At 46.4% G+C, this 26,822-nt stretch overlaps 1 protein-coding gene and 1 long non-coding RNA gene across 8 annotated transcripts in view; one reads left to right on the forward strand and one right to left on the reverse strand.

The window, feature by feature from the left end:
• Positions 1-5,673: 5,673 nt before the first annotated feature.
• On the forward strand, positions 5,674-25,415 carry IFT22 (intraflagellar transport 22). Of its 7 annotated transcripts, none has more exons than XR_014235627.1 (7): positions 5,674-5,816; positions 7,557-7,633; positions 7,761-7,850; positions 8,502-8,704; positions 9,482-9,758; positions 12,189-15,385; positions 20,536-25,415. XR_014235627.1 is itself a non-coding variant. In XM_082359968.1 (5 exons), the coding sequence occupies exons 1-5, from the start codon at positions 5,778-5,780 to the stop codon at positions 9,628-9,630; spliced, it is 558 nt and encodes a 185-aa protein (XP_082216094.1). In that variant the 5' UTR covers positions 5,674-5,777; the 3' UTR covers positions 9,631-10,349. The 7 variants fall into 7 exon arrangements, 1 of the variants encoding a protein (XP_082216094.1); XR_014235628.1 differs by having other exon boundaries at positions 12,189-15,365; XR_014235629.1 differs by having other exon boundaries at positions 12,189-12,294.
• Positions 16,424-26,822, reverse strand: part of LOC309613301 — a 36,174-nt gene continuing 25,775 nt past the window's right edge. The window contains exon 4 of the long non-coding RNA XR_014235633.1: positions 16,424-18,273. This is a non-coding gene — a long non-coding RNA (uncharacterized lncRNA). The remainder of the gene's footprint in view (positions 18,274-26,822) is intronic.

Genomic DNA, 26,822 nt, shown 5'->3' on the forward strand with positions numbered 1-26,822 from the left:
TGTCTTTTTATGACCCAGCCTCAGAAGTCACATATCCCTCACTACCCTGTTGGTTACACAGGTCAGCCCTATTCAGTGCAAGAGGGACTACACAAGAGCACGAAAACCAAGAAGAGAGAGTCATGGGGCCATCTTGAATGCTGGCTCCCACTGAGCCCAAGAGTATAAGTAATCTTCTATGGATCACTCAGTTACTTTCAAATCCCGGCTTACTCCGAAATCAGCGCTCTTTCCACCACACAACTGCCTCCCCAAAGCCTGCATGCAGGACACTGCCAAACGAAGACAAAAGGTCCTAGTTATGCCACATCCCTGTTTCATTGTTTTTGCCAAAAGTTTTATCTTCAACCCCCTGGGAATTTTATATATATATATATATATATATATATATATATATATTGAAAGCATAGCTCAGGCTTTCTAATGGGAATTGATGAAAAATAATTTTATCTTATTGACTTTTCCCTAAACCAAACTTGCTGAACCTTATCCTTGGCTAGAGCTTTTTAAAAGACAATAATAAAAATAAGGGATGCCTGCATTAATAGAAGACAAAATACTTCCAGGTTACAATCCATTTTGTGATCATTCTTATCTTTGAGAGTTCATCCGAATATGTTCAAATCTCTGTTGTAGGAGGAGGTGATTGAAGGGCATTTTTATTCCCTTGAATAACAGGAAATCCATCATTTACTCTTTAGTAATAAAAACTGCATGTGTAAGAATTGGGACCATGGAAGGTCAACTCAAATTGAAGATTTTATGACAGGGAGGTTATATTAAATCTTTTCAACAATTTATAGAAAGGATTTGAAATATGTCAAATGTATTTCTTTAAGTTTTTTCAAGTGAGAGGTTTTATTGCATCAAGTCACAGAATCAGGAGAAAACTTACTCTTAGGTCATCCAGGTCTGGTCCCTGCCAATGTCATATTGCTCCCTTCAGGACCAAAGGCTGGGTATTAAGCCATCTGAAGTCAACCTCTTCTAATTAAAATGAAAGTCATAAAGCAAAGTATTTCAGTAATCTACTATAATAATAATCCCAAATTTATATAGTACCTATATCCAAGAAATGTAAAGCAATTCACAATTTTTATTTCTCTCACCTGGAAACAAAAACTAAAGCCCCCAAGGCAAGTATAAGGGAACTTTCATTAACTTACATATTTATAGAATAAATGAATGTGCACATGTATGTGTGTCTGCATGCGTGTGTGGGGAGAGAGGGAGATGGAACTGAAATTTATTGAGCACCTACTGTGTACCAGGCTTTGAACTGGGTCCAGTGGACCTAAACATGAATAAGATTCTTCAAAGAAGTCACAGGTTGTTAAGGGATGTAGCATCTCCCAGTAAGGCTCAGGAAACACAGGGGCTGAGGAAGCCCTGACTCTGGACCCGACACAGCTGGTGCAGACTGAGAGGCAAAGCCATTTCTGTGCACAGAGGACACACAGCATCTTTTCATACAGAAAGGAGAACCACTACAAAGCCTCATGGCTCCTGCCTCCTCCCTGACATCAATTTAGGATATGGACTCATCACGTGTCTTTTAGTAATAGCTCCAGTCGTGAATTAAAATGAGATTATATTTGGAAAAGCACAAGGTGAAAAGCACAATACAGGTTGGTCTCCCCATCTAGACTCGAGCTCCATGTCTTGAGCAAGATGGTAAGATAGTAAATGTATAGGAGTCTACACATTTTTCAAAACTCAAAGAAGACTTAAAATAGGTATACTCTATTATATGTAAATTATAACTAAATAATGTTAATTTTTTAAAAAAGGACAGACTCAACCAGAAAAGCATATGCTCTTCCCTCTTCTTCTTTCCTTAATTGCAGGCATGATGCCTGGAGGCACAGCAGCCATCTTGTGACTATGAGGTAACAAGCATGAGGACAAAGACTAAACCTTAGGACAGCAGAGAAAAAAAGGTGTAAAGAACCTGGTGCATGAGGCCATTTTTGCGCTGCCGTACCATCTCTAGACTGTCAACCTTCACACTGGAATATAGTTTTGTTATTTCAGTCAAATTAGTTCACACCCAAAATACAAAGCCCCTCCATCCAGATTATTTCCACTCCATCTTCATTTTTCATCAACTGAGAATGCATCACTCCTCTTCCTCCAGAACCCCAATCTAAGGATTCAAGCACATACTCTTCAAAGGTGCATTGTGAAAACAGGGGCCTCCCCAAATGCCAGGGGATACAAGTTCTCTGAAGACTCATGTCTCACTTGACCCAAGATGAGCAAACAGCACCCTCTTCAAAGAAATTCTCCCTCTCTCCCTCTTCAATTTCATGACTCTTTGATAACTTCCAGGTGATGTGCTTAAGTTCTACAGAAAGGGACTAGACTCTGGGAGACACGCAACACCTATTGTCAGCCTTTAAAGCCTCAGCCAAAACTGGATAGAGTCACCTTTTAGCAACCTGTTACAGATCTCTATGTATTTAGAGCCTTGTAGAATGGGGATTTATGAGATGTATGGAGAAAAATATTGAATGATGCACCCCAGGTTGTAATCATAGCCTCTCCGTTGGGAGTTTACTCACTGTCTGTCTCTTCACTAGAATGAAAACTTCAAGCGGTAAAGAGGGAAAGGGAGAGGTCAAGGGCGAGGTAAGGGAGCCAAACAAAAAAGAAAAAGGAGATTGCACCAAAAGAAAGTAAACGCATGATCATATTTAGCCATTTTTACAAAGCTATATGTATGTGTGGTCATGTGTTTAAAGATAGTAAGTGAAAAGTATTTTTAAAAAATGATCAATGACCTCCACCACATCTGATGGTTGATTCTTCACCTTCCTTGACTTCTCTGGATCTCTTGGAAGCATCTGACAAAATGGATCACTCCCTGTCTTGCAACACCATCCTGACTTGGCTTGCATGATGCCATACTCTCCTAGTTTCCTTCCTGCCTCTCTGGACGTTCCTTTTCAGCTTTCTTTGCTAGATTCTCCTCTAAAGAGCAGAGTGTCCCAGGGCACTATCTGTCTACACTTATCTTCTCTGCCAACACTTACCCCCTACATGTTCTCATCTAGTCCCTGGCTTTAATGGCATTCCACATGCTGACTGGTATCTCGTCCAGACTTATAGCTCTAGTCCTCACCTCACACATCAGGTACAGAATCTTATATCCCATTTCTACCTCAACAACTAGCAGGTATCTCAAAACTAACATAACCAAAATAGAACTCTTAATCTCCCACCACAAACCCTGACCCAGTCTTCCCAAGTCTGGAAATGGCAAACATTATTCATGTCAATGAATAATGACATTCATAAGTCAATGTCCTGGGACTCATCCTTAACTCCTCTTTCCCTTACATCTAATCCATCAGCAACTCCTGCTACCTCTACCTTCAAAATGTGTCCCAGATCCAACCTCCACTGCTGCCCTAGCCAAACCACCATCATCCCTCTCTTAAGCTACCTGAATACCCTCCTAATTGCCATGTATGCATCCACGCTTGTCCCCTTTGTCCCACACGGCAGCCAGTGACCACTTTTAAACATAAGTCAGATCATGTCAATCCACTGCTCAGAATCTTCCATGATGACTTTTTTGGCTGGCCAGTTTCCTAGCCAATATCAACTCCCCATCCCCACCCCCACTCCCACTCTGGGCCCCACTTCTTGGGAAAAGAAATGTGCAAAGCTACAATCTATATTTCCCAGATTCCTTTGCAGTTATGGAGGTTACGTGACACAGTTCTAACCAATGAGACAGAAGGAGAAATCACTGGATAGGGATTCTAAGGAAGCCATTGTTTTCCTGAGAAAAGGGAGTCTGTAGTACTCTATATCTTTTGACCTTTGCTCTTCTCCTTTGTTCCTGCCTAGAAAGCAAATACACAAAGGTGGAGCAGCCAAAAGACGTCAGGAAAGTAAGGAGAAGGCAGCTGCATCAGCCCTTGTATGCCCATCCTTGGATTCCTTGTTAGGTGAGAAAATAATAAATCCCTTATTTGGTTAAGTTGCTGTGGTGGAGTTTCTATGACACATAGCCAAATACAATCCTGGCACAGGCTTCCAATCACCCTTAGAATGAATCCCCGAAGTCTTATACAACCTCTCCAAAAGCATCTCCTACCACTCTCTTCCTTACTCTTCCTGCACCGGCGTCACAGGCCCTCTGGGCCATTTTTGGAACATACCACGTTTATTTCCACCTCAGTGTCTTTGCCCTTGCTGTTCTGCTGGATTGCTCGTACCCTAGATCTTTCACATGCTTTATTTGCGCCCTCTCTTTACTCAGTTTTCTGCTTTAATGTCACCTCTGCACCAAGGTGTTGCCTTGACTACTCCATCCAAAATTGGCTCCTTCACACTCTTTAACTCTTTAGTGATTTATTTTTATTCATAGTGTTTACCAATATCTAAAATTGTCTCTACCTGAGAGTACTTTTTTTATTAACTTGTTTACTTAATATCCATCTACTCCACTGGAACGAAAGCTTCAAGAGGTATGGGCACATCCCCAGTACCTAGAAAAACACACAGCAGGCATTCAAAAGATATTTATTCAATCAATCAGTTAAGGACATCTTGAACTTAAGGCGGACTCTTCCTTACAGTTCACCTTGTTTTTTTGTTTTGTTTTGTTTTTTTTTTTTGGCTGTGTTGGGTCTTCGTTCCTGTGCGCGGGCTTTCCCTAGTTGCGGCGAGCGGGGGCTACTCTTCGTTGCGCTGCACGGGCTTCTCATTGCAGTGGCTTCTCTTATTGCGGAGCATGGGCTCTAGGCGAGCCGGCTTCAGTAGTTGTGGCTTGCAGGCTCTACAGCGCAGGCTCAGTAGTTGTGGCGCACGGGCTTAGTTGCTCCGCGGCATGTGGGATCTTCCCAGACCAGGGAATGAACCCGTGTCCCCTGCACTGGCAGGCGGATTCTTAACCACTGAGCCACCAGGGAAGTCCCAGTTCACCTTGTATTGCAAAACAAAGCAGTTTGGTATTGGATTTATTTTGGTTTTGTTGTTGTTCTTGTTGTAGTTGTTATACTAGCACTTTTGGGGGACTAGCGTATTTTGTATTGGCACCCTTAGCATACAATTTCATGGCCTCACCCAAATTTCTGGACCGGCTCCGCCTCCGTAATTTAAAACTGACCTAGTGACTGAACTCAGCAGCAATGCGTTCAGACACCTGCACCGCCCGTGAACAAGGCCGGGGCATTATCATCCTTTTGGTTTCTCCCAGATTATCCAAATGACGGTGAGTGGTGAACCACAGAGACTCCTTTTCTCCCTGACCTTTTCTAGACTGGGCCAGGGATATGATAAATCCGTTCTCAATGCGGACAGTATCATGCCAGAGTGATATAGGCGTCAGATGCCTGGTTCTAACCCCACCTCACCAGCTACTTGGCCCGTTTGAGCTCTCGGGGTTACGGGGAGGAATAAAGGAGATTTGGGAACCCGCGAGCTCTGCGGGCTCCCCCGCTCACAAGCGAATCTGGATCCGGGTTTTTTACTTCCCTCCTACCGTCTTGCTTTGCCTTGCAGCCCACCTCCAACCCGAAACCCACGCCGCCCACCAGGCAGCCGGCAGACCACCCCAGAGCCCCTCGGGCGCCCGGCCGGTCCCCAACCCCCGGCAGAAACCCGCCCACTCCCGGCGGCCCCCGCGACCGCTCCCGTCTCCATGGGAACGAAGGCAGCCAACCGGCGCGGCGGCTGGCGCGGCGGCTTCCGCTCCGCCCTGACGGCGGCGAGAACTCTGGCAGCGCCTGGGGCTCCGGCGGGTCTGCGGGCTGCGGGCCGCGATGCTGAAGGCCAAGATCCTCTTCGTGGGGCCCTGCGAGGTGAGGCCTGGGCCGGCGGGGCGGCAAACGGGGCCCGGGCGGGGGTGGGGCCCAGGAGCCGGGAGCCCAGTCCCACCGCGCCCATCCTGGTGTGCGCCGCTGGCTTCACCGTGAACTCGGTGTTCCCAGACCTCGACCCGGTTGTACTAAGGCCCGAAGGCCCAAGGTAGTGAGTGGCGTTATGGAATCAGAGCCTACATCTCATGACTCTCCTTTGTGCCTGTGGCTGTCCCTAATGAGATATGTCTGTGGAACAAGAAAACCAGGAGGAAAGACTGAACTATTACCTGGTCTTGGAACTATTAGCTTTTCATGTGGGTGGTGATGGCGGGGGATTAAATCTACCTGTGTACTTCACACCGTACACAAGAATAAAATTCAGATGGACCAAAAAGCTAAATGTGTAAAAGAACAACTGTGGAAGTAGTAAATGAATAACTCTCCAACTTAAACACCCATCAGAATTGCCTGGTGGGCAGTTGCACAACTCGCTGGTCCTATCCCAGAGTTTTGATTCAGTAGGTCTGGGAGGGACCTGAGAATTTGCATTTTGCTGATGCTGGTCGTCCAGGGACCACTTGCTGGGAACCACTGTAGTAGATGAATATATGGAAAGCTATGTTTTTAATCTTGTGACAGGGAAGGTCTTAAACACAACACAAAAATGAAGAAGCCTTAAAAGAAATGACAGCAAAGTTAAAGCCAGGGGAAAGTATTAGCAAAATGCATGACAAAGAAAGGATTCATAGGTAGAACATACAGGAAAGTTTAAGAATCAATAAAGAAAAGAGAAGCAACTCAAGATAATGTAGCAAAGTCTGTGTACAAGAAATACAACTGACCAATAAGTATGAAAAGATGCTCAGTCGCACAGTCACAGAACACAGAACAAACAGATGGCACTTATTTGCTCATCAGTTTGGATGAGAAAAGTTTAGAATATTGATAACATGCAGTGTTAGAATGCTTTCAGGGAAAGGAGTATTCTGGGATTGCAATTTTAAATGTGCACAGCTTTTAGCGTGGCAATTACATTTCTCAAAAGCTACTGTAGCTAAAGACTCCTCCACGTTCCCCATGAGTCCTATACAATATTGAACAGATGGAAACACCCTCGGTGCCCATCAATGAGCAAATGTCTGAATAAACTAAGGTACATTCTTACTTTGTGCAGCAGTGAAACAAAATAAGGCAAATCCATGTAAACTGACACAGAGAGCTCTCCAAGACATAAACTGTTAAATAGGCAAGTAACAACAATATGCTCGGAATTATGAAAAGCAAAACAAACATAGATATCTTTTTTAAATGGAAATTCTCAAACATATACAAGGGGAGAGAGAACAGTGAACCCTAGTATCCATTACCTAGCTTCAACAACAAAATAATTTCTGCACATACACATCTCCCTCTCCCTTACTACTCTTCTAATTTACCAGCCTTTCTAGTCCTTAAATGTGCCACGTCCATTCCTGCCTGGTGCCTTTGAACTAGCTATTCCCTCTGCTTGGAAGCAGGTAAAGTCACCCAGCGGCAGAGCCAGCACTGAAATCTGTGCTCCCTGCAACCCAGAGCAGGCTGTGCCCACCCAACCAGAGAGAGCCCTCTGCCCTGGTGATCTCAGGGTGGCCGTGGCCTCTACTGCATCCCACCTGGGTCCAAGCTGGCTATTGGAGGGCCTGCTTATGGTTTACTTTTCTGCTCTTCAGCAACGATCTTTCACTGTCTTCATTTTCACAGAGTGGAAAAACTGTTTTGGCCAACTTCCTGACAGAATCTTCTGACATCACCGAATACAACCCAACCCAAGGAGTGAGGTGAGCCCTGACCAATCCGCGTCCCACGGAGTCCCTGACCATCACCCACCCCTGACTTTGGTGCTGGTGGCATCCGCAAAGTATAACGTTTCCTAAGGAGAGGTGCTGCTCTTGTTTTTATGTTTAGGATCCTGGAATTTGAGAACCCACAAGTTACCAGCAACGACAAAAGCACGGGGTGTGAATTTGAGCTCTGGGACTGTGGTGGCGATCCAAAGTACGTTTCCTTTAGAGCATTTGTTCCATCAAATGATTCAAAAATCAGCTGCCTGCCAGGCACCTTGGACTTGGGCCTAGCGAGCGCCCTTCCTAGCATGTGTTAGGGGCTCCATCAATTACTGATGACATGCATTGCTCTTGAAACTTTAGTGACTGGGTTATGATATAGTGAGAGGTCATCCGTTCATGATTAATACTTAGACATTATTTTCAGAGTCCACAGTTAGAAACCAGAACCATTGCTTATACATGGAATCTAAAAAAAATGGTACGAGTGAACTTATTTACAAAACAGAAATAGAGTCACAGATGTAAAAAACAAACTTATGGTTACCAGGGGGGAAAGTGGCGGGCGGCTGATAAATTGGGAGATTGGGATTGACATATACACACTACTATGTATAAAATAGATAACTAATAAGGACCTACTATATTAGCACAGGGGACTCAATACTCTATAATGACTTCTATGGGAAAAGAATCTAAAAGAGAGTGGATATGTGTATATGTATAACTGAATCACTTTGCTGTATAGCGGAAACTAACACAACAGTGTAAATCAACTATACTCCAATAAAAATTAAAAACAAAACAAATGCAGAAACCAGAGCCACCTACCCTTCACGCTGCATCCTTTTCTGCCATGCAGGTTCGAGTCTTGCTGGCCAGCCCTGATGAAGGACTCTCACGGGGTGGTGATCGTCTTCAATGCTGACATCCCAAGCCACCTGAAGGAAATTGAGATGTGGTATTCCTGCTTCGTCCAGCAGCAGTTTTTACAGGATACTCAATGTCTGTTAATTGCACACCACAAACCAGGCTCTGGAAGTGACAAAGGAAACCTGGCTTTGGGTAAGGAGCCTGGACTTCTCCTTTCTGCTGTAGTCTGAAATGCTCTGGGCATTTGTATATTGCCCTGTGTCTTGGAAACCAGCAGCCCTGTGCAGTTAAAGAGCACCTGCTGTGTCCTAGACATTTGTTTTTCTTACCACGTAAATCAGAACTGCTGGGTTGGAAGATCTGCTGTACCATCCAGGCCAGCATGCAGACACTTTAAAAGTAGGCAGACACTAAGAGGGGAAAAAAACCTGGTTTTAGCCACTCATCGGTACTATTAGGGACACTCTTTCCTGACTTGCCTTTAAGCTCCAATTTGCATGTGACACACACCATTACAGAGGTGTCAAAGTGATCATAAAAAACAACTCAAAATTCAGAAATGCCTTCCTCTGGTGTAAGAACAAAGAAGGCCTGGAAGTGGCTTGGAGAGCTGTGATCCTGTTGCCAGGTGGCAGTGTGATGAAACCTTTCTCTGTTAAATTGTGTCAAGCAAGGCACAACTTTATTTTTGGACTTGGGAAAGTTAAACAAATTGGCTCCTGTAAGACTCAGGTCCTGGGACTTCCCTGGTGGTCCAGTGGTTAAGACTCCTCACTCCCAATGCAGGGGGCCCACGTTCGATCCCTGGTCAGGGAACTAGATCCTGCGTGCCACAACTAAGATCCGGCTCAGCCAAATAAATAAATAAATATTTTTTAAAAATAAAATATAAAAGACTCAGGTCCTTTGGAGCTAGAAATAGCCCCTCACTAAAAGTTCATGCCTAATTACATCATTTTCCTTTTTAAGCGCCACCCTTGAACAAGCTGAAGCTGGTGCACTCAAATCTTGAGGATGACCCAGAAGAGATCAGAATGGAGTTCATAAAGTATTTAAGAAGCATAATCAACTCAGTGTCTGAGAGCAGAGACCGGGAGGAGATGTCAATTATCACCTAACCGGCCTTCACCTAGACGCTTCCGCATCCCAAATGAAGTCAATTTCAGTGCAGATCTGAAATCCATCCACCTACTAAGGTTCTCATCTCCCTTTGGCTGTAGAAGACATTTTCCTTATTTGGCCAAAGGTAACAGTCAGCCAGGGAGTTGACTCATACCATCTATTCTCTGTCTTCAGTTCAGCTGAGAAACTCCTGTTATTGAATTCTGATTCCTTTCCCCAGATCTCTCCAGAGAGCTGGAAAACTGAGGTGGTTTTTTTTCCCTTTCACATTATGTCATACTATAAAAGTTGTGGAATTGTAACTGTCATAGCCCAGTGATACCAACAGTAGTTTAATCCACGTAGATTGGTTTAAATGTGATTTTCATTCCTTAATCTGTACAATTTGCCTAGGATATTTTTGAAAAATATTAGCATTTAACCTCTCCAAGATTTTATTTTTATTTAGATGTCCTTGATATCTGGACACCATATCACACTGGAAGATGGAATACATATACATCTCCTAAAAATGTTTTTTATTATCTCAGGGGAATTTAATTCTTAAATATTATTTCATGTAATACAGGGAAAAACAATGTTTTGTTGTCATAACAACCATTTGTAAAACTAGTCAAAAGATTTAATGCTCAGGATAAGCAAATATGGTGAGTTTATAGCTTATTGTACAAGTGAGTTTGTTTTAGTGATCTTATGAATTATTGTTCTTTCATAATTTGTACTTTTTGAATTTTTTACTACAGCCAACCTGAAAATATATTAAGTAGATCAAAAGTTAGATGTAGGGACTTCCCTGGTGCCGCAGTGGTTAAGAATCCACCTGCCAACTCAGGGGACATGGGTTCCATCCCTGTTCCAGAAGATCCCACACGCCACAGAGCAGCTAAGCCCATGAACCACAACTACTGAGCCTGCGTGCCCCAACTACTGAAGCCAGTGTGCCTAGAGCCCGTGCTCCGCAACAAGAGAAGCCACCGCAATGAGACGCCCGCGTACCGCAACGAAGAGTAGCCCCTGCTCGCTGCAACTAGAGAAAGCCTGCCCGCAGCAACAAAGTCCCAGCGCAGCCAAAAAAAAAAGTTAGATGTAGGTCTTTTCAACTGAGAGTGGAAGAAAAGTAGAGACACAAGAGATGAAAAATATGCTTGGCTGCGTTTCACTCTTAACAATGAAGAGGGCTGAAATGCAGCTGTGTGGGCAGTCTGCTTGAGAGAGTGGTGTTGGCAGATAATGACAGTTCCCTGGTAAATTATTTATTTGTTTATTTATTTTTAAATTTTATTTTTATTTATTTATTTTTGGCTGCGTTGGGTCTTCGTTGCTGTGCGCGGGCTTTCTGTAGTTGCGGCGATCAGTGGCTACTCTTCATTGTGGTGCATGGGCTTCTCATTGTGGTGGCTTCTTTTGTTGTGGAGCATGGGTTCTAGGTGCACTGGCTTCAGTAGTTGCGGCACACAGGCTCAGTAGTTGCGGCACACAGGCTTAGTAGTTGCGGCACACAGGCTCAGTAGTTGTGGCTGATGGGCTCTAGAGCTCAGGCTCAGTTGTGGCACACAGGCTTAGTTGCTGCGCAGCATGTGGGATATTCCTGCACCAGGGATCGAACCCATGTCCCCTGCATTGGCAGGCAGATTCTTAACCACTGTGCTACCAGGGAAGCCCCCCTGGTAAATTTAGATTGAACTACAGTCAACTCTTAGTAAACTGCCTGGATTATCCATGAGCACATTTTAGGCCCAGGTTAATTTCCTTCTGCCTGACCTGCTCTCAGTTGGAACTTTTGCAAGGAACACAAGATTACGTTAATGCAAACTGTAGTAAATCTTCTTTACGTAATAGCTGCAATAATAATAATTGATCTTGAGACTACAGCTCCAAAACAGAGATTATTTTTATCTGATTTTTAATGATTATCCAAGAGCTCAATAGAAAAATTAACCCAGCAGCTTTCATTTATGTTCATAGCCAGAGTACAACCCTTGTGAGCCCTTGAATCGAGAAAAATGTTTAAAATTTAAGAGGCCACATGTGCACAGGTTACAAGAGACCACTTAGTGAAGAAGTCTCCCTGTCTTCCCTGTCCCCAAACCCCGTTCCTGTGCACATACGATTGTGCTTTATTAATGGAAACAGTAGCAAACTATTCACACTTTTTTACAACTTTTTTCACTTTTTTTATTTGGAGGATTTGTGTAACTATATACAGAGCTGCCTTTTTCTTTTTTACAGCTGCGTAATATTCCACTTAATCATTTATTTGGGAATTTTATATTACAATTTTATATTACAATTACTAACAATTTATGTTGAAATATTATATTTTTATTGATGGACATTTAATGGCATTGAAAAACATGATTTGGGACACAAGTACGTTGAATGTGGAATTTTAGGGAAGTGGTTTCAACCGTCAGTGCTTTTGAGGGAAAGATAAGACGGCTGCTCTTAGAATCCTACTTCTGATTTACAGTGTCACAGAACCATTTTCTAAGTGCACAATGATTTTTGCTGTGTGTGCTGGCATATGGTTAAAATTCTTTTCTCTGTATCACAGATGTGACAAGGCACATGAAAGCCACAGAAGCATGAAACAGCTCAGACGTGTGGGAAACTCGGTAGTGGATCGTCACTCAAGGCTGTGTGGAGGAGGGAGTGTCTGAGTGAGTGAGGTGGAGTGTGTAGAGGAGGGGAGTGGAGGTGGGTGGGTGTGCGTGTGGGTGAGGAGAGAGGACCAGGGGTCAGATGGTGAAGGGCTTCTTACACCCGGCCAAGGTGTCAGGGTTTGAGCTGCCACTGAAGGATGTTCACTGCAGGTTGATGTGGTCGGATCTCCATGGTAGAAAAGCCCCTCTGACCGCAGTGTGAGGGCTGGATCGGAAGGAGGACGAGTGTAGAGCTGGCTGCTGTCATTCCTTGGTTTGTGGCTCCATCACTCCAGTCTTCAAGGCCAGCATCTTCAAATCTCTCTCTGCTCCATCTTCACATTGCCTTCGCCTCTGTGTATCTGACTCAAATCTCCCTCTACCTCATTCTTGTAAGGATACTTATAATTGCATTTAGGGCCCAGGATAATCTCCCCATCTAAAGATCCTTAATTTAGTCACATGTGCAAAGACGCTTTTTCCAAGCAAAGTATCATTTACAGGATGTGCACGTTACCGGGAGTGGGGCCTGATGTCTTTGCGGGCCGTTATTCAGCCTACCACAGATGCTGTTCACTGAGGCGTTAATGGAAGAGGAGGAGCAGGTTTTGGGGGGGTGACAAATGACTAGTTCAAGGTGACTCAGCAAGTTAGGGACAGGGACAGAACTGGATCCCATGCCCCCACTCTTTCCACTGTCTCGTGTAACTGGGCAGATGAGTCTACAAGTGGACCTGGCTAAGAGTCTCACCCTTTGAGACTGAACCTAGTAAAGCAATAACAACCACAGCAACAACAGCAGGGCAAATAACCATTTTTGGAGCTAAACCACCCAGAAAATGGTTTGCAAGTATGTTGCAGATATATATAGCATCATATTTCTTGAAACCAATCAAATGACCAAGTATTATTCTGAAGCTCTGTTGTAAAGAAAATTACAACTTATATTGTAACCTGAATGTCCGTATCTCAAAATTGTTCAGGAAAGCTCCTGGAGATCATTATACATTTGCTGGAATACCAGAAGACCCTTATGTCCAAAGTGTAGGCTAAGTTGCTATAACAACAGATGGAGCTTTGCTGGTAACTGAGAACATATAAGAGTTAATAAAAGAGCAGTGCTCCTGATACCCATTGAAAAGGTAACTGCATTGGTACCACTTGAGAAAATCATTCTGAACTGTGGCCCTTCTAGATCTTGACTTCAGCCTTCCCCACCTGATTCCTGAGAACTACATGAATATCCTGGCCTTGGCTGATGCTTTTTCAACAAACGTACTCTTTCCTCAGGCAAGAAATGAAGGATTCTACATTTTAAAAACCAAAGCCAAAGAAATTAAATAAATGAGGAAGATGGAAACTCTGCTTTTGAATGTTAAGAGATTACGTATTTTTGACTGTGACTTCTAAATGGCTTTATCAGTTAAATAATTCTCTATGTTTATGATCTGGGCCATTCTTCCTACCGAAGTTAAAAGCTAATGGAAATGTTCTGTCTGCCAAGTATTCCCACTTCACAAGGAAAGTTTCTTGGTGCTTTGATGTGGGCAACACCTCATCTGTCTTCTTACATGACAGTTCATTCTTATCTGGGCTTTCTGATAGCCTTTAAAAGTATGCCTCCTTTCTCTAAAGCCTCAGGCAGATTCACTCCACGCTTACAGCTCTTTGGATCAAGTGTATAGATCTTAGACTTTCAAAGTGTTGTATAAAAAAAAAAAAATCTATTAAGACTGTTTATAATCCTACCGGAGTTTTGTGATAAGTCATTCATACAAGAACCATCGTGTTTTTGTTTTTTGTTTTAATCTTTTGTGTGACTTTACAAGACCTGGAAAACACCTAGGTGTGAATTAACCAGATCATGTAATGAAATATTTTGTTCAGAGAAATAAAATCCTAATTTTATCAAAGTATGAGGAACTTGGTTTCTACTGATAGAAACCTATTTCAAGTACTTTTCAAGAATATTTTGCAAATCCAGCTACACTTGGAATGTATCACCCTTTTGGGGGGGCAACTGTTAAAAGCAAGAAGTTGTGCTCTGCATTTTTAAAAAATGGTGGCAATGGCTTTAAGATGTCAATCACAAATGAGATGAACAATCTAAAGAGAATGGTTCTTACATATGAGGAGACTAGTGGGAGACAGTAGGTGAGAGGTCAAATATACATGCCAGCTGGTTAATGTGGACTTGGTTCTATTAGCTGTGTAAGAGCCCTAAGAGAGCAGGGACAATTACTTTGGTGGCCGTGAGAACAGATTTAAGGGAGTGTCTGAAATACAGCACTGAGGGTTGGCACGAAGAGAAAGGGAGAGATTCTGTATGCATTGGGGAGGTAAATATTGTGCTTGAGTGGAAAAGAAGGGAGAAGCAGGGAGGATTCAATCCCGTATCCTTACTGTAGGTGCTCGAGGTAGTGGCTGTTAATCAATGACTACATTTCCCATGGCCCTTAGGGCAGCGCCATCTGCATTTCCCAGAGGGCTGTGCGATGCTCACGCTGGCCCTGAGCATTGGTGGAAACAAAGTTAAACAGGAGTGTACTCTTTATGTTGCTTTCTAAACGAATTTCCCATCCTCATTCTCTCTTCTATCCCTCTTCTCTGTCTCCAACTCCTCTGTCCACGGGCTTCAGGGGCCCAAATACGCCGGGACTGGTCTTCTTGGCAACAACTCGATGTTACCTTTTCGGTGCCCCGCGTGAGCGTGCCCGGAGGCTTCTGGAAAATGTAGTTCAGCCTCCCGGCGGCCCAGACCCAACCAAATGGCTCTGCCTCCTCGGGCCCCAGAATCAAGGGCTGGGTGGCGGGCGCGCGTGGCCGGCCCGTTTGGAAGCCGTGGGGGTAGAGGCTGTTCTGCATACGGCCACCCGGAGGCCCAGGCCACGGACAGTCTCAGAGCCGACTATCCCGGCCCGTCTCCGTGGTAACCGGCTGGCTGCAGAGGGCTGTGGAAAGTGTAGTTGGGCAGGGCCGGCCCGTGCGCAAGGTCTCTGCCTTTACAGCTCGCTGCAGCGGTCAGAGCGATTTTCCGGCGTCCGGGCGAGCTCCTCCCGTTTTATCTCGACCTCCTAGCACCCCGACAGGTGGGCGGCCGCCCAGAAAGGTAGGGTGTCGGCCCGGCCTGCCCCCACCGGCGCCGCTCGGTAGGGTCAAGGCGAGGGTTCCCTGGGAGTAAGTTTGACTGCGGTTCGCGTAGACCCACACGGTGGATCCTAGAGATGAGATGGGGATCCGAGTGAATCAGAGTGGAGCCTTTAGAGAGCATCTAGTCCAATCCTCTTCTGTTAAAGAAGCGGGTACTGAAGCCCAGAGAGAGTCAGTGATTTGCCCCAGATCTGCTCACGCCTTTATTTCCAGCACAAAACACAGTGCCTGGCACAGAACTGGTGCTCGAGCATTGTGTCATTCCGTTCTAAGGACAAACTGTTGAAATACTTCAACAAATTACTAGATTTAAAAAAATATATTTTTTAAGAGGGAAGTGGACCTGAAGAGACTATCAACCAAATGCAACCTGTAGACCTTATTTGGATTATGATTCTAACAACCAACTGTGAAATTTTTTAAAATCAGGGAAATGTGAACATGGATGATATTAAGGAATTACTGTTTAAAATTTTTAGTTGTGATAATGATATTGGGGTTATGCTTTAAAAAGGAAAAGCGTTTTAGAGACACATACTGCCGATTTTATGGGTGAAATGATGTCTGAGATTTGCTTGAAAAATATCCATTGTAGTGGGAGAGGGGAGAGCAGATGAAAGGAGATTGGCTGGGTGTCTACTGGAGGTGGAGATGGGTACAGGAGATCACTAAACTATTCTGTTATCATACATATTCCCCCCAAACGTCAAGTGTAATTTAATTATCTGCTAGAGATACATACTGAGTTACCTATCAGAAAAAATATATACTGTCTGAGATTTACTTTAAAATACTCCACAGACACATACACACACAAAATGTGGTGAGGTGTGGTGGAAACAGGAATGGCAGTAAATGAATAGCTATGAAGGTTAGGTGATGGGAACATGAGAGTTCGTTGTATTATTATATTCTCTTTAGTGGGATTGAAAATTTCTATAATGAAGGGGTTTTATTTGATTTTTTTAAAAACATATTTTACGTATTTCAGAAGGTTTCTGAAATTAAGCTCCTGAGGAGTTTCTTTGCAATGTAACCCTCCCACGGCACAAGTGAGCCTCCTTGGGAACTTCTCCAGTCAAGAATGACCCTAGCAATGATGGGGGCTGTGTCCTTGGCCCTCCAGATCCAGTCCCTTAGACCAGCATCAGGGAACTTCCTAGAGGGGAGGCCGAGGAGCTGCCCCGCCCCAGAGAAGAGTTTCAAGCAGGAGAGAGAAGAGAGGAGTTGGGAAGGTGACCAGAGTGGCCAGAACTGCCGGCCAGGTGAGCTGCTTGTCTCCAGCCAGAAAAGTTGTCCAGGCAGAGACCCCACGGATAGAACACGCGTGGCTGTAGTTTCTGAGCAGACCCAGCCCTCATTACAAGCCAGAGACCACGCAAAAGAGAACCCTCCAGTGTGAGCGTGTGGAATACACCTCCAGGTCACCCAGAACCTGGCGGCTGGGGCCACTGCGAGACCAGGTCAGGAGGGTGCTACTCTGATGGGAGAAGGATGAGCACATGCGAGAAAGGCAGAGGGGCAGGGACCCCGAGGCTGGGTGCGTGTGAGCTGAAGGACGCAGCTAGAGAGAAACGGCCAGGAGGACAGCCTCCAGGAAGCCTGGTCCCCAGCACGGACCTTCTCAGCGTGGCTCATGCTCCACAGGTGTGAAATGCCCAGGGCTGCCCGGGCAGCAGCTTCTCACCAAGCCACTCAGCTCTCGCACTAGCCACCTGGCCTCCACTTCAGTAACCCCTTGGGGCACTTTTCTGTCACTTCTGCTCTTTTTAAAAAAAAAAAAATACATTTTTTTCTCTTATCAACAAAAGTAATACATGACCAAGTTTTAAAATACGTATAAACGCGATGAAAAATTTAGTCACCTATACCAGAATCACTGGTAACACTGAGTGTCTTTCTAGCATTTTCTTTCTAAGCATATATATACATTTTCTCCACTGTTCAGGTTTCTCAAAAAACAAACAAAAAAACAGGTGGAAACCTCCTGGGGTCCACAGCTCCTTGCAGCCCCAGCTTCATTTCACTGGGCTTCCCCAGCGAGAACCTAGAGCCTGGCCTGTTTGGGAACACGGGTGCAGTACCTCTTTTGGCCACAGGAGGGGGGTGCCTGCCCACGCACGTCCGTCCCAAAGCTCTTGTGGGGACCTTCAGGTCTGCCCTTCACGCACCAGAGGTTTCCTCCTTGGGATCAAGCCACCTGCATTCGGCCCTAGCTTTACTGCTCACTCGGCTCACCGCACCTGTTGGAAACCTCCTTGGTTCATGAGGAAAAAGGACAGAACTCACACGCTCACTCTGACCACATCTGCCCTAGTTTAGACGAATCCTTGGACAACTCTCTCCTGGCCGTTGCAGCCCTGGGCTTCCGAGGGAAGGGATAAACTGCAGACTGCTCAGGGCCTCCCCGCGATTAACATTCTTCACGGCTTCCCTTTTTTCTTAGGGTCCAGTCTGGGCTCCTTCTAAGGGCCCTGGATGACCTGGTCCCTCCTCGCCTCCCTCCATGTCTCGCACTGTTTTCCTCACATACATGACACTGGCCCTCTTTCGGCTCATCATCCACAGACCTGCCGGCGCGGTTCTCTCTGGAAGGCGCTTCCCAGCACACACCAGGCTGATGCTTATTCTTTCAGCTCTTACCTGACGCGTCAGCCCTTCCCAGAAGTCAGTCTTAGCGGTGCAGGTCGAGGTTAGGGTTCTCCTCTGGCTTCCCCTTCAAAACGCGTAGCCTCCTGGATCGCCTGCCTCCTTCTAGAATAGAAGTCCCGTGTCCGTCTTCCTCACTCACATCCCCAGCACCGAAGCACAGCGCCTGGTCCTCCGTAGGGCTCGGGAGAGATTTGCCTAGTGGATAAAGGGAGGAGTGAATGAATGAGTGTGCCTTTCTCTGCTCCCTAAAGTAGAGTCTACCAAAGCCAGTCCCCCTTCTCCCCTTCCATCCCCTTTCCTCCCGCTTCACCAGGGGCCTCCCACTGTCCCCGAGGCCTCTGGCAACATCGCCCAAGGAATGGTGGCACTAAAGGACCCATTCTCTCCCTGTGGTGATGGGAAGACACTGGGATCAGGGGTGAGACAGACCTAGACCAGCTGTGCCGCTTGCTAGCTGTGCATGCACCTGATTTTCTTTATTTACAAAGTGGGGACCACGGATGCCACACACGCAGGGGGCTCGGAGACAGCACATGCTAGCCTGTCACGTGGGAGGCAGTCATTAGATCAGAGTTCTTCCTCCCTGCCTCCCCCCAGCACTCTCTCCGAAGCCCCCCTCTGAAACCAGGGACACAGACACCCCTGCAGTCTCGAAGGTGCTCCTGGTTTCCTGATTCCCCTCTCTCTTCCCCAGGGTGGCCCGAGCCACTTGTGGCTGACACCTCCTTTTCCCCTGTCCTTTATCCCAACACAAACAATGTGCCAGCTACAGAGTAGAGGAGATGCTTGAAAGGTATTTGTTGAATGAATGAATGAATGAATGAATGAAGGGACAGGTCACAGCAGCATCCCTTGGGGCGTGTTCGCAAGTTGTCAGATGAAATGGTGGTCATCACACTCTTGGTGGGCAGATGGCCTCCTGCCCCCTGAGCAGCACCAGTGACAGGTGGGCACGTGGCAGACACAAGGCCAGGACTTTACTGAGGGGAGAGGAAGGAGAAGGGACCATGAAGAAACATCGACATCGAGGCCCTGTGGAAAAGGAAATTGCTGAGAGCTCCGGAGCCTGGCTTCTTCTCCCCTGCACAGCACTAGGTCCCTGGGCAAGTGGACGCCACGGGCTGCAAGCGAACGACCGTGTCCCCAGAGCAGACTCTCTCCCAAGGGGTGTCTGCATCCCTTCCAGCCCAAGTCTGTCGTTCCATTACAGGTGCTAAAAGTGCACGTTCCAACAAAATCGTTTTCTAAATTTGCCCTTTCATCATGTTCTCCTCTTCCATGACCATTTGATACGACATGTGCTCTGAGGTCCCTCTGACAGTCCTCCTGGGGCCCTGCATGGTCTCCGTGTTTCCTGAGGCCGGAGAACCCCCAAGAGCCCCCTCATTTATGACGAGCATCTGCCCTCTCTCCAGTTGGAACCTTCGGGTGATGAATGAGGGCTGATTTCTCTTGAAATGATCACCACCCCTGATTCATTACATGAATGAATCTGCAGAAGGGCTTAGCCATTGTTGGGTGAGGGTTGTGTTTTCTCAGAGCGCCGTTGTGCTCATGAGGATATAGGTTTTCTCCCGTGTGATGGGCTCCAGGCTGAGCTCTTTGTTTGCGCTGTCTTTGCTTCCCGTGCCCCCAGCCCTCCCCCTGTGAGTTCTCAACTGTGATAGTGGCTGCCTCGCTTGGAGGATTTTCCTACATTGGTACCATTCATAGGGAATCTCTCTAGTATGAATTACGAGATGAATGGAAATTTCCCCTTATTCAGAATATCCAAAGATTTCCTCTGCCGAATGAATTCTTTGATCTTCTGCCAGAATCCGGTCCAAGTGTTTGGCCACGTGTGTCATGCCGGTGGAGCGAGGTTTGGGCTTAGAGTCTGTGGTTTCCCAAAATGATACCTTCAGCATAAAGGCTCCAGATCCTGGCCTCTGAGGAGCAGCGGTCCCCCAGGATGGCCCCCGCCATGCTGCTTTGGCACAAAGGCTGAGCACAGGTGCTGACAGCATGTCCTTGGCCCTGGCCTCACGCTGTGATGACACCGTAGGAAATGAGAGTGTCACAGGCCCCCACTTCAGCCACACAAAGCTCTATGCCTGCACGAACCCTCTAGCCTCTGGCTGTTGTGATTACAGCAGCGAGAAGAGGAACCACTGGCTGAATCCTCTGTTTCACAAGGGGGTGATGAGGGAACCATGTTCTGAGCACCCACGGTCATGGCTCACGTGCAGCTCCCCCAGGAATGCAGCCGCCACCACCATCCCTCCGAATGCTGCCCACCCTTCAAGGCTGGCCCAAAGCCCACCTCTTTCATGAAGCCTTCCTGGGACCCTGCAGGCCTGCGGTTGGGCTCCCAGCCTGCACTGTGCTCACTGGATCCACTGCCCCTGAGCCCCGTCTAGCACCCCGGTAATGCTCTGGTCCTTCGTGGCCTTCTCATGCCTTTTTCTTCTCGTACAGACAGAAAGCTCTTCAAGGAAGAACCACATCTTGTCCTTTGTATTTTCCACGGCACCTATGAGCACCGAGGGACTTGGACGACTTGGGGATTGGCGACTGTATGCGGCTGTGGACACCGCAGTGGACGCAGAGAGATGGATTTGTGGTTCAGGGCCATCTCAGATGGAGATGCGCTTACCCTTGACTGAAGACATAGCCTGCCTTCTCTGGGATGGTTGTCGGCCATTCTCCTCCAGGTCACACAGGAGGAAGGTCACCTTGTCCTTATTGCCACCCCTTCCCCCCGACCCGGAAGCCAGATTAGCCCTGATGACCATAAGGTGGCAGATGCTTGGTCCCCATTGCCTCGGCTCTGCCTGGGAGGCGTTGCTGGCTGCCGTGCATTGCGCTAACCTTGGGAGTGACCTTGAGCGGGGGAGGCAGGGAACAAACAAGAAATCAGGATGTTGGAGAGCTCGCCAGTGTCCTGGATAGGGATGGCTGGCTCAGGGTCCACCCTCAACATGAAGTTGGAGCTCTTTGAGAACAAGGCCTATGTCTGAAGCATCTCTGTATTCACAGTGCCTCGCTGAACACCTGGCACTGAGTGCTCCCGTAGTTACCAGCAACCAAGGTTACCAGCGCGGAGGTAACCAGGAGAACGGATGTTGACGACTGTACTGAAAGGTCCCACCTGTGCCACCCCCGCCACGAGTGCATCATCCTTTCGTACATGGCGAAGCTCTGGGTCCCAAGCACGAAATGCAGGAACATCCCTTGTCTTTTGTTAGCTGCAAAATCTCTATCTCCCCTACCAAAAAAGGGGACAGATTCTGTGTATATATCCAGGGATTTATATAGCCGTGGCACTCTCTTCTAAATTTCTTTAAAAGCTAGTAAGTTAGAAATGTTCGTGGTGGGGTTGATAAGAGTTAGTGCCTAGTGTTGGCACTGCCCATAAGAACTGCATTTCCTAGAAAGCGAAGGCTGCTTCTAAACAGCTGAACCTCGAACCTGGTGAAAATGTGAGCAGATTGTTGAGCAATAAGGAGAGAAAGGGAGGGCCCTTGCCAGCTGCCTCTTTGCCTGCTTACCCGAGGCTTACGAGCTCACGCACGCCGCTGTCTCTGGGCAGGAGGACAGCTGCTCACTGGGTTTTCGTGCTCCTGACTTGAATGTGTATAGCTGGAACGTCATTTACACTGGATCTCCAGAACACCCTCTCAAATCACTCCTCTAAGGACTATCCCAAGACCAAATCTTATCACCCTTAAATAGGGTGACCCGAACATCTGGATTCGGCTGGGCAGGTTCAACTGCGGCCATAAGTCAAGGGCCTTGGTTCTGTCTGCCAGCCAGGTTCCTCTCCTTCACATGGCATCCACTAAAATGGGGCTGAAATGTCCAAAAATGGCTTTTTCCCTCCTGTGCCTGGTGCCTCCGTGTTCTGCCATATGGCGTCTCTCTGTGTAGAGTGGCCTGATCTTCTTATCTTGTTTCCCTGGGCTCCAGGAACCCAATGTCTCTGCTCTTCTCCACTCCATTACACCTGCCCCCGACACACACACACAGCCCCTCCTGTGGGGAGCGGCCTCATTCAGCGCCCCCGCCAGGTGTCTGTGTTGTATCACATGACCCCCTCTCTGTCACCCTCCCCACACCACACACACAGGCAGGTCAGAGGACCAGGATCTCTATAGGCTGGCCAACAACTTTTGAAGTTACCTGACTCAAAAATATAAAGGAAGCCAGTCAGGCCAGGCAGTTTCCCCTTTTAGGAAATTTGAACCCCCAAATCAGACCGTATAGGCAGTGTGTGACACGATGTCATGAGGGCAAGTAGGGACATGTGCTGGCCAGAATTACACTGAGGAGGAAAATTGGAGACTGAAGAAAAGCAAAACAAGCTGTGACAGGGAGAAAACGCATTTCGAGTTGCGGGAAGAATGAGCCTCTTGCGGAAGAAGATAAAGGAGGGAATAACCTGAGCAGAGCTGGGACTCCGTGAAAAAGGCAGAGAGAGGAGCCAGCCCTGGAGCCGCCCTGCTGCCCGGGCCCACCAGGCCTGCCTTGCCCCGCCCCCCCCCCCCATGTGTTGCACTGCAGCAAGCTCGTAACTTCTTCCCTTTGCTGTCTGTTGGCTTAGAAGTGGGCGCGTGACTTAGTTCTGCCAACAAAACTTACAGGGAAATGGCTGGGGGACCTTCTGGGGAGATTTTGCTTTCTGATTAAAGAAGAGAGAGTGAAGAGGCCTGTCCCGTCTTCCTGCTTTGAACAGGGATGTTTGAGACGTGATACTTGGAGCTGTAGCAGCCATCTTGAGACCAGGAGGCAACAAAACCAAGGGAAAAAGCCAACATACCAAGCTTGGCCGAGTAGACAGACAAAAAAAGCCTGGGTCCTTGATGATACCGTTGGGCCACTATACCTATCCTGGAACCACCTACTTCCAGTCTTATTGATCGCTAAATTGAATGTCTTTATTTTCTAAGCAGATTTCTGCTATTTGCAGCCTTTGGCATTCTTAACCAGTACAGCACTCCTCTGAACCTCTCTGTCATCAATTCCTTAGAGCCCCATGGCTCTTGGTGTAGCTCCAAATGGAAAATCAGCCCAAGTTTAGACATTGGAAATCTTACTTGCATGGTAGGAAATGCAAGTCAAGATTAGCCACAGCCTACATAGGCAAGCAACTTTAGCACTTAGTTCCAACCCCCAGGGCCTACAGGGCACCGACAAGGAAGGAAAGATTCAGGAAAGTTCAGGCGTATGAGCATGTCTTCTAAAATGGGGCTCATCTTCTAAAATGGGGCTTAATGATGAACTTTAGAACAAATCAGTGGGATAGGGGCGGGGGGGGGGTATTAATCCCTGGGATGCAGAGCCTAAGCACGGGCCAGAAGGCCACGGAAGGCACACGGAAGGAGCAGCAAGTTGGAATGGGCAAGTGGTGGGTTGGGTTGGATGAATTCTAGGGAAGGAGGCCAGTCTCATGTAGCAGGATTTTATGAGCCCCACGTACTAGCTGGAAGAAATGTATGGCAGCTAGAACTAAACTGGTGCAAAACTAAGCCCTTTAGTTCCTCTCCAGCCAGCCTTAGTGACATTGCATATCCTCTTGGGAATAAGGTGCCATGAGTTGTGGCCACTCCCCACTTTCTCCATTCTTTGTCCCCTTTCCACCTGTCCCTTTTTTCTCAACCTTTTCTTCCTGTCTTCTCTGTGCAAAGCCAGGAGCCAGAAATGCACACAACCTGAATCTCTTCTCCCTCAACTGGGGAATAGATATAGTGGTGAGCAAGGATGTCTTCTAGGAGACCCAGAATCCTAGGCTAGGGGTAAGGAGTTAGGTTGGGAGGAGAGAACACAGTCGGTGGATAAGACCCTGATGAAGCTTTCTTCTGATCCAGGTTCCATCAAGCAATGTGGTTTTCGTGTTGCTTCAACACAAGAAAATGTGCCTGACCCTTCCCGCATGAAATGAGAAGTTGAACTCAAGAACTGTAGCCCTTCCTCTTTAAATGTCTAGTTTTAGATACAAAACAAAGAGCAACTGGCATCCTCCTAATGTAGCCTTCAAATACGAATGATTCCATTACATTCAGACTTGAGAAAAATCACCACCCCCTTTTCCCATCACAAAATAGTCTTCAGCAGTAAAGAGATGTGGCCCGTAGAAGTTCCTCGAGTTAATGGGGCCCGAACACGGATATGTTGCAGTCCTAGTAGAATCTGTAACCTCCAGATCCTGCCAGTAAGCCTCGCCCCCTCAACGCAGTCCTTACACGCCCTACATGACTTATGGAGTCCTGACCCCGAAGGCCCAAGCCAGGCCGACTCTGCTGTTTACCTATTGCATGACTTCATTCATTCAGCAGAAATGTACTGAATACCTACTAGAATTAGAAGTTAAGCTTATAAAAGCAAGCTTATAAGCTTATCTTCCTTACCTTCCTTAAGGAAGATAAGTCATTAGAGACAAAAAAAAAAATTCTATGAGATAATCAGGGACAGAAATGAAAGCTTTGGTTGCAGTGGAAGAAGCAAAAAGTTTAAACCCCTTCTTAATGCAATTAATGCTTTAATGCGATACTTAATAAACCCTGAATCCCCACCCCACCCCACCCCGGCAAAGTTTCCCCATATATCACTAAGGATTCTCTGAAATCCAATAAGGAAAAGAACTGAAGGCTTTTCGTCAGTCTCCACAATCAAGGTTTTTCTCCAGAATGAATTAGCCTGATTACTGACTAAAAGCTCTCCCACAATCTTTACAACGAGAGTGTTTGTTTCCTGTGAATTCTCCAAAGATGAGAAAGGGCTGCGCTATCCCCAAATGACGCTCCACGTTGGTTGTACTCACAGGCTTCTCTCCAGCATGAATGATCTGACGTTCAGCATACTCCACGCTTCCCCTAGACAGCTTCCCACATTCATCACACACGCCCGCTTCACATCCCGGATGAATCAGCTGACATTGTCTAAGGCTAGAACTCCGATTGAAGGCTCTTCCTCATCCATTCTGCTCCCAGGGCTGCTATCCGCTCTGAAATCCCAGATGTCTAATTAGCTCTGAGCACTGTCTAAAAGCATTTTCACAGCCATTACGTGAATATGGTTTTTCTCCAGTGTGAATTCTCTGACGTTGAATGAGCTTTACTTTTCCTGAAAGCCCTCACAGTTATCGCATTTGTAGCGTTTCTACTGCATGCGAATTAGCTGATGCCGTGCGGTGTCGGAATGCTGCCAGATGCCTCCTGCAAACAGGGATTCTCTCCAAGATGAATGTTAGAATGTTCAGTAGGCTGGGAGCCCTGAGAAAAGTGGCCTCTGTACATAACAGAGATGTTCTCTCCAATATGCATACTGTAATATTGAATAAATTCTGAATTCTGTTCTAAGAGTTGGCCACATCTATCTTATTTGTGGGTTTTCTCACTTCTAAAAAACATGTGTATAGAATTGCAGATTTACCCATATTCATCCCATTCATGGGACGGGGTCCCTAATGGTTCTCTAGGATGTCTCTGTATTTACAGACCTCTCGAAACTCAGACCTAGTCAGTATCCCACAGGTACATTCTCAATGCATCCACCTATGAATCTGCGGCTGCAGAAAGTTCCCGTTCAGGCCAGATTGTCGTTCTTGGTCCCAGGCTCGCAATATGAAATTACAGAAAATGTAAATTTCAACTGTTGTCTCTTAAGATAAAATTTCTTGGACTGAGAATGAAAGATTTGGGGAAACTGATGATAAGAGTGCCTTTGGGCGAATATATAAAGTGATGGGTGTGACAGACTGCTGGTTTCTGATATTCTCTTTTTCTTTCTTAACCCGATTTTGGCCACAGTGAGAAGTTACCCATTAAAAATGCTCACTTTCTCCAATGACTGGGAAGGAGCACGTGGGCAGTTGCAAGGAGGTAGTTCCCACTGTTTCTTGATCTGGGTGCGGGTCAGATGGGTGTGTTCACTTTGTGAAAATCCCCAAGTGGTATACTTTTTACTTTGAAAAGTTTTTTTAAACTCACTTCCCCATCCTCCCAGGCAGCCCCAGGACAGTTCTAGCAGATGAGATGAGATCAGAATTGGGCTTCCAAGAAAACTTGTGATAGGGAGCGAACTCTGGAGCAGAAACCTTTTGCCTTTCCCCTACCTGCCCCCTTCTTTCTGCTGGATCCTGGTCGTGATGCCTGGAGGTGCAGCAGCCATCCTGTGAGCACATGCAGGAGGGCCACATGCAAAAGAAGGCAGTGAGCCTAAGGAAGGTGCCCAGTCCTGGTGGCCTTAAATTTCTCATCTCCAGACTTTTCATTGTTTTTATTCTAGTGGAAGAGAAATGATTTACATTTGATTGTGAGTAAGGTTAGGCATCTTTTCCTATGTTTTCTGCCTCTTGTTTTATTTTCTGTTTGTCTTTCCCTTTCTTCCTGTGCAAAACGTCTGTACTCATTGAAAATGTTAGCCCTTTGTGTGTCAAATGTGTTATGGATAGCCTTCCAAATGTGGCATTTGTTTTTTGAGTTTGTGTGTGTGTGTGTGTGTGTGCGTGCGTGTGCCTGTGTGTGTGTGTGTGTCTTTAAACCAGAGGTTATTGCATTTTTATTTTATGGCTTCTGAATTTTGCATAATTTTTATACTTTTCCCATTCCAGAACTGTTAAAATACTAACTCTTTTTAATAGTACCTTTATGGTTTCATTTTATTATGTTTAAATCTTGGATCCAAGTAGAATTCAATACAATGTAAAGAATTAGGTCAAGATCCAGGTTTCTCCCTCCCATCACCTCGCAACACTGTCTAGGGAG

The sequence above is a fragment of the Balaenoptera borealis genome (genome assembly GCF_965194805.1).
Source record: "Balaenoptera borealis genome assembly, chromosome: 16".
Lineage (NCBI taxonomy): Eukaryota > Metazoa > Chordata > Mammalia > Artiodactyla > Balaenopteridae > Balaenoptera > Balaenoptera borealis.